General features: G+C 37.3%; 1 protein-coding gene across 1 annotated transcript in view; it reads right to left on the bottom strand.

Moving 5' to 3' along the window:
• Positions 1-1,567: 1,567 nt before the first annotated feature.
• The window catches only part of LOC137615053 (uncharacterized), a 34,668-nt gene continuing 27,737 nt past the window's right edge, over positions 1,568-8,498 (bottom strand). The window contains exons 7-9 of the mRNA XM_068344686.1: positions 7,241-7,387; positions 3,272-3,403; positions 1,568-3,074 (exon numbers count right to left, since the gene is read on the bottom strand). Coding sequence (XP_068200787.1) covers positions 2,965-3,074; positions 3,272-3,403; positions 7,241-7,387 — 389 coding nt within the window. The 3' untranslated portion in view covers positions 1,568-2,964. The remainder of the gene's footprint in view (positions 3,075-3,271; positions 3,404-7,240; positions 7,388-8,498) is intronic.

The raw sequence follows: 8,498 nt of genomic DNA on the forward strand, positions 1-8,498 counted from the left end.
CTGGTTGAGGTGAGGATTACTTAATTGATACCCTTCCTTATTAATCCTTTCAACCCAGGGAGTACTACCCTGTTGCCTACACCTCCCTTTCTCAAGACCTCTGTATGGGGGGGAGGGGTAATCTAACTTAGCTGAGTCCATCCTTATCCCATGGCTTCATCATGGTGGAGGTAAGCTTGGTATTATTGGTATTATTGTGGGCTTTCCCTTTTTATTGCTTCCTTCTATTGACAGGAAGGATCACCTCAATGAGACCTTACCTCTTTCATGGCTTTACCTCAGTGAAGGAAAGGATTGCATTGTTGAGGCCCTCCCTTATTCATGGCTTTACATCAATAAATATGGAGATTACTTCATTGAACCCTCTTTTGCATGGTTTCAACCAAGCAGAGTTGATGATTACCTAGATGGGGTCCAACATTTTTCGGGACTTTATCCATGTTTAGTTGAAGATTACATTGACGATTACTTTGTTGATTCCCAATGTGTTAGTATTACTCTATTAAGGACTTTCTTTTTCATCGCTTCACCCCAATGGAGGTGATGATTGCCTTGTAACACGGATTAACCCAGGAGCAGATGAGGATCATCTTGTTGAAATCATCATCATTTTCCATTTCCTAATTCAGACAGAGGAGAGGTTTACCAAATTCATACCCTGCCTTCCTAATGGCTTCACCCCAGTGGAGTTGAGAACTTTCACGCTGAAACTTTCCCAATAAGCCAACTTTTATGTGCAACTGAAAATGTATCAGACCGAATGTATTTCTCAAAAGTAAATTTGCAATTAAGAATCACACCTAAAATTTTACGGGAGTTTTATGTAGTTAAAGAAACATTATCAAAGCAAAGATCTGGACGTTAAGGAGCCACTGTCCTAGCCCCACTTACAATCATACATTTGAGTTTTGTTGGGGCTCAACTTCATGCTCCATAATTTGTACCAAGCTCTAATTCTCTTCATAATTTGTTCAACAAGTGGATATATGTATGTATATATATATATATATATATATATATATATATATATATATATATATATATATATATATATATATATATATATATATATATATATATATATATATATATATATATATACATATATATATATATATATATATATATATATATATATATATATATTGCAGTCATCTCTTAAAAAACGTGAATTGCAAAAATAAACCATACTAGAAAAACATTCTATTTTAAAGCCTCTAACAAATAATACTAAAGTTAAAGGAGATTTCATCTTTGATACCAGGTTATTAAATATCTTGGATGCAGACCTAACCACGCTATGACTCCTAGCTGCTGGGAGGAAGGGCGATAGTGGCTGGTACAACACAAACATACACTACCGGGGTCTACGCGATGACAGGCAGGGCAACTGGTCGGGACTACGGTCCACCCCAAAAGCCAAAGCAAAGTCCTTCAAAAGAAGCAACCGTGTTACTCCATACGAATGGGGAAAAAAAGCACGCTAATAGACGAAAAAGAGGATGCAGATATACACCACAAAGCATAGTAAATTTACTAAACAATGACAAACAAATCGGTTGTAAAACTTAGGTGGTAGAGGTAAGGTCAAATATTAAATAAATATCATTCACACAAACATGGTTACCTGACAGCGTGTTACATGGTTTGCAAACTTTTTTTTTAAGAAGTGCCAAGTCTTTAACAAAATTCTTTGCAGTTTCTTAAAGTTACGAAGCATCAGTGGTAATCATGACATTAATATTAAAAAAAAAAACAATAACAATAGTAGTAGCAATAACAATAACAAGGCTACACTGAATAACAGTCATGAAACTAAGGATTTCTGATCTAAATGAAATAGATGAGTTTGGCCGAATTTTTTTCCCAAGGTCTTTCCGTAGCAGCGTGTTACATGAACATACTTTCAAGTACTTATTAAGATTGATAACATAAAAAAAAAATTGGTATCTTACCATCTCAATACTAACTTGTTTCTTCTACTTGATGCAAAGTTTGATGGCAGAATGGTAAGGGGTACAAGAGAAATGTGACTTTGACTTTACTCTTGTGAATGGCTTCTTTAGGACTGAGAAATATAACTGCTAAGTATAGCCTCGAGACGATATTTTAGTTTTTAAGATTAAATGTGAGAACCTGCTGCGTAGCAGAGAATGATCATCGCAGATGGTTCCAAACTATCAGAACCTATAGTCAATTTCTTTTAGCGATGCAGATTTGCACCGACTCGCAGCGGTGCCCTTTTAGCTCGGAAAAGTTTCCTGATCGCTGATTGGTTGGATGAGATTATTCTAACCATTCAGCGATCAGGAAAATTTTCCGAGCTTAAATAGCACCGCTGCGAGTCGGTGCAAATCTGCATCGCTAAAAGAAATGGACTATAGATACATGTCTACTGAAGGCTCTATAGCCTTTAAATATGCGGCCCCGAGACTATACAGTAGGATTTCACGAGACATCCGAATAATTGAAGATATTAAGGCTTTCAAGAGGAAACTGAAGACCTTCTTATTCTGGGAGTGTTTTGACAGTGATGATCAAATAGTAAGCGAACAATACGCATTGGGAAATGTTAAATTCACCCGAATGAACATCATAAAACTACCGTGGAGGTCCTGTAGAGAGTAGGGTTCCCCTGCTGTACAGGACCACATAAGCAGCCCTTAAAGTAAGTAGGGGAATAGTGTTCAATGTCCCAGCTTCAATGACCCCTGTCTCTAATAGTCAGTAATGGCGTTTAATGTCTTAACCCAAGTGTCTCATCACTTAAGAATCAAAGATATCTTTGTCTAAATAAAGTAGATGGCCGATCTAAACCAAGTTGAATGTCTTAGCAGCCGCTCGTCCTTGTCACTTCGTCATTGAGGAAAATCGTAGTCTCGGCAAAGTCGATGATTGGATGGTAGTGGTGTTCAATTTCTTAACTAGAGTGCCATGTACTTAGGTGTTGGGAAAAATCCTGGTCTAAGTACAGTCTCTGGTCTGACGGTAATTTAGCTTAAATCCTAAATTTGCCCCGTCTACATTTTCATCGCCATTTGTCACAACAGTCATAGTGAACGGCATTCCTGTACCTAAAAGAATTAGGAAGCACCTATGACTTAGGGAGCAAATACATAGAATCTAATTTTGCATCTGTTTCAAACAGGAAGGCTTGGCATGCGAATGTAATTTAAGGAACATTAGTCTATTTGACTGGCTAAAGATGCACAAGGGATGAAAAACAAAAAATATGAACACTATCAAGACCACAAATTATCTTCAGACTTACTTGTCACTTTTGTAGGAAATCCAAGACCACAAAGACGGTCAACTTCTTCTGATGTGTCAGTCTTGCCTTTCGGTATTATCACATAGTCATCTGTACATTCAACAGTGCCATTAGAACTTGCACTTGGAGTACCTGATTTGGAATTAACAGAAATACTTTCAGATACATAGTGTTATAATATCAAAGTGAGCAAAAATTAAAAGGATTCGAAATGAAAACAAATATAGTATAACATTATCAGAAATGAAAAAGAAATATAACAAACAATACACAAGAAACTAAAGTATTAGTGAAACTGAATTACTAACAAAAAATGCAAATTAAAAGAATGACAGGAAAATTCAGCCTTGAAATAAAATATCTAAAAAATACAAGATATGTACATTAACGCAAGAGAGCCAAGGGAAAGACTAGGTATAGGATTCAAATGCAGAGGCAAGGCCTAGGTGGAGAATGAAAGTTTAGTGCCTAGGGCATTATATAGGGATAAAACAAATGAACAAAAACTATAGTCGCCACAAAGATTCCAGGCAAAATAAGCCCCACCCCCTGATGACGTCATCGCCAAAATACGTTGTCTTCCTCGTAAGCAGCGGTCACAAATGTGTTGTGACCGCTGTTAATGCAGGAGACATGATTGGCTATGATATCATCGCTTGTAATCTCTGTGGCAACTATAGGTGAAAGATTAGACAAGGAAGAGGGCTAACATACTTGGCCAAGACTAAGGTGACAGGCTAAAGCATTTGACCAAAGACAAATATGCGAGATATAACTGTTTGGAAGAGAACCTAATGAAAAGCTAGGCCACAGTCAAATTGAACAATCAAAATAGCATGAAGATGAAAACTTGGAGAGTTGAAAGGCTATGCATATTCACATGGAAGGTTGAAACTGTGCCAAAGACTAACTGGAGGTTTAAAATGTCATCAAAAGGAAAAGCTTAAGAGTTTAAAGCGCTAGATCTAAAAACAGCTATGGTTTAAAGTGCTGCACCTAGATAAATTATAACGAATAAGGTTATGTGTCTAGAATCATATTGAAGGTTAATGATAGACAGAGGATCAAATGGAAGGATAAAAAGCTAGACATAGGAGCTGTGAAGGATTAAAGATAGAGACAAAACACCTGTGGAACATTAAAAAATGTGGGTCAGGGAACAACAAATTGATCAAATGTTGTCAGACTGAATGGGTGGAAAGATAAGAATCATGAAGATGAATAAATTACTGAAACAAGAACCAGATTAAGAGTTACAATGCTGGACAAAAGAACACGTGGAAGGTTAAAGTACTTGGAAAAGGACCTGTTAATCTAAAGCTTAATCAAGAAACAAGGGAAGTGTTGGAGCACTGATATGAGAACAGGTGAATAATCAAAGTATAATACCAAGAAACACAAGAAGAATTAAAGTGCTGCTTCGAGGACAAGGTGGAGGATTAAAGCAATGGACAAGGACCAAGTGGGGAGAGAAAGTGCTGGGTCAAGAATTAAGTGGAGGTTTGAAGCACTGGACAAAACACTAGGTACATAAGTTGAGCACAGTGTCAAAGAGGAAGTGACAGTTTAAAGTACTGTGTCAAGGACCAGATGGAATATTATAGCACTCAACCTAGTAATAGAAGGCAGGTTAAAATACTGAGCTTATAATCCAGTGATTGGTTAAAGTTCAGAGTAAATAAAAGATGGATGGTCTAAGTGCTGGGACAATAATCAAATTAAGGATTAAAGCATATGGCAAGATGGGCAGTTAAAACTTTAGACTGAGTCATATGTCAGACATACGGTTAGGAGCTTTGGGAATGAACAGGTGGAGTGGTAAAGCATGCAACAGAGAAATATATGAAATGACAAAAGGAGTCTAAAAGCCATATGAATATATAAATGTGATAAATAATTTGTGGTCTGTAGTCCTTTGGCAAAGATCAAGTAAAAGATAAAAGTGCTGAGCATAGGACTAGCTGGAGAGTTAAAATGCTGGACATATTACCCACGTGGATGATTAAATAACTGTTCCAGAAAAAGGTGAAGGAATGACTAAATTACTAAGCAAAAGATATGGTGTTGGAATAAAACATTTGGCCAATGACTAGCTGGAGGATTGGAGTATTTTCTAAGAGTCATGTGGAGTATTGAAGCATTTTCTAAGAAACAGATGGAGGATTGGATTGGATTGGATTGTATTTATGAATTTGGACAATACAGCCGGAAGATGGGGCCTGTGAGGCCATTCAGCTCCAAGTGCAATAGAGGGGTAACTCAGCAGGTGCAATATGAAGTAAACGTTGGCAGATGCTGGACTGCAAGAAGAAAGGTAGCAGGAACAAATGAAAAGTAGATGGACAGACAGCAAGTACAGCTATGAAGGAGCCAGTCACAGGGAGGGTTGAAGCACTTATTAAGAGGGCAGGGCAGAGGATTAAAGGTCAGCCCAAGGATCAGTTGGGGTTAAAGTGATTGGTTAAATATAAAGAGGTTTTGAGACATAATCCAAGGATATGCTGAAAGGATAAAGAAAGAAAAATAGCAAACTATGTGTTTGAACAATTGGACCAAGAACTAAAACATAATAATAAGAATAGGGAATTGGGGAATATGGGAAAAGGAAGAGTACCCCTGGATACAATCCAATTTATAGCTCAAAGGCAGGTACTCAGGATGGGAAAGATTTAGGAAATAGGGAGAAAGAGAAGTACAGGAGAAGAATAAAAGAGAGGGGCAGACCCTCTTGCGATATTAGGGAATCGGTATTATTATTGCTTGTTCATTAGATTCTTGCTGCCAAGAACTAAGAAGAGGATTAAAAGGCTGGGTTCTGATCCATGGAACAGTTGGAACATTAAAGTGCTAAGATAAATATGAGATAAAATGAAGCAACTAGCCAAGAACTAAGAAGAGGATTAAAAGGCTGGGTTCTGATCCATGGAACAGTTGGAACATTAAAGTGCTAAGATAAATATGAGATAAAATGAAGCAACTAGCCAAGAACCAGATGGATAGTAAAAATTTCAGGTCAGTGATTAGACAGAGGATTACATCTGTAGGAGTGGGTCAAGTATAGGGTTAAAGTAATAAGAAAAAAAAACTTGATGAATGGATAAAGTGCTTGGGTCAAGGATCAGGTGGAGGGTTAAAAAGCTAGCCAGTGGCCCAGTATGGGAGTTGAAGGACTGGACAGGAACCAGGTAAAATGTTCAAGCATTTAGAAAGGGAAAAGGTTTGGGCATTGGGTAGATGCCCAAATAAGGGTTAGTGAGCTTTACCAAGACCAGTTGTAATGTTACAGATCCTGACAACTGAAAAGTTGAAAGCTTGGGCTGAGTATCATACAGATAGTTGAAGCCCTAGAGCATATGGTGCATCGAGGGGATAAATATGGGGATCAAAGAGAATGGGACACTTAAAGTGCTGGTCTAAGGAAGTGGTGGAAGATTAAAGCTCTGTAATGCCCTTGGTGGTTGATAAAATGGCTCACATACCCGGGAGGAAGGTAAAACTGCCGAGTCAAAGATCAAGTTGGGGTTAATGTTCTAAACCAAGGACCAAGTAGAATTTAAAAACACTCGGTTTAATCAAAGGATTAATTCTAGGGTATGTACAAGGTGGAAGACTAAAATACAAAGATGAGATTCAGATGGAAGATTTAAAGTGCAGAACTAGGAACCAGATGGAATCCTAAAAGAGCTATGTCAAGGATAAGATAAGGTGTCAAAGTGCTATACCATGAACCATGGTGGGTGATGTTAAAGATCTTTGCCATAGACAGGGAGGAGGGTTAAAGAGCTAGCTAAGGCCCAAAACAACAGGTTAATGCTTTGGACCGAAGACCAAGGATATCATGCAGGTGGAAGAAAGGTTTAAAGAATGGTACAGTATGCTGGAGGAGGAAAGATGAGAAAGAAGGTACACTGAGGTTAGCATATTTTACTGAGGATAGTTTGAAAGTCTTCTGAGGTTAATCTTACTCACCTATAAGATCAGGAAAAATGGCTGACGAATCTCCTGACACTGTGAAACTGTACTTTGTGGCTGTATCCCTGGACCAAATGACGCCACAATACTCAGGTGCTTTCTTAATGCAGACTCCATAGTTTTGATTTTTAATCTGTCTGTTTGCTGTGAGAAAAAGCACATATAGGAGTTTTACTATTTTTTCATATTATCTTTAATAAAAGAAAAGAAATTAAGCCCAGTATATAGTTGCATTCGACAAAACATTTTTATAATTCAGTAACAGGTACTTCACAAACATTTCATATTGTAAAGTACTTTCATGCTAATGATAAATCAAGTATGACAACAGCCAGGAAATGTTTTACAGTGCCAAAGATATTACAGGAACAAAATGAAGTAAATGAAAACCTTCTATGTATATGTATGAAAAGCTATGATTAAGATGAACATTAAAATAACCCAAAATTAAATGGGGAAGAGTGAATTAAACAGAATAACCTGTTATGATAACAGAATGACATCACCTTCATTAAAATAAGGGGTACTACCCTCTCAATTATTGCTTGCAACACGCTTGAAAAATCTAAATCGATAGGCAATGGGTTACAAATTATGGGTGAATACTGTAGTTGATGGAATCATCTTTGCAGGTGACTCATTCAGCTGCCTCACACAGGGAGGTGAGACTATATAGCCACTATTTTAATATCTGGAATTATAGCATTACCATGGTTGTCCTAATCTTGTTTTTGGGTTTCCTAATATAAAATTGCTTAGCCTAACCTAGTATCTTTTCACCTGACTTGCTCTTTGGCTCGACGGTCAACTTGCTTCTTACATGACTTGTACAAAGTATTCGTCAAGTGTAATGTTTACACACATCAAGTTACTTGAAGCAAGTTACTTTTAAAAATGCTTCTCTTAACCTAGTGTCTATTCACATGACTTGCTCTTTGGCTTGATGGTCAACTTGCTACTTTCATGACTTGCACAAAGTATTGGTTGCGTGTAATGTTTACACACGTCAAGTTACTTGAAGCAAGTTATTTTTAAAATTGCTTTGCCTAACCTAGTGTCTATTCACTTGACCTGCTCTTCGGTTTGATGGTCAACTGGCTACTTATATGACTTGCAAAAAGTATTGGTCAAGTGTAATGTTTACACACATCAACTTACTTGAAGCAAACTTACTTTTAAAATTGCATCACCTAACCTAGTGTTTATTCACTTGACTTGCTTTTTGGCTTGATGGTCAATTTGCTACTTTCATGAC

Source organism: Palaemon carinicauda, chromosome 21, assembly GCF_036898095.1.
Source record: "Palaemon carinicauda isolate YSFRI2023 chromosome 21, ASM3689809v2, whole genome shotgun sequence".
Classification (NCBI taxonomy): domain Eukaryota; kingdom Metazoa; phylum Arthropoda; class Malacostraca; order Decapoda; family Palaemonidae; genus Palaemon; species Palaemon carinicauda.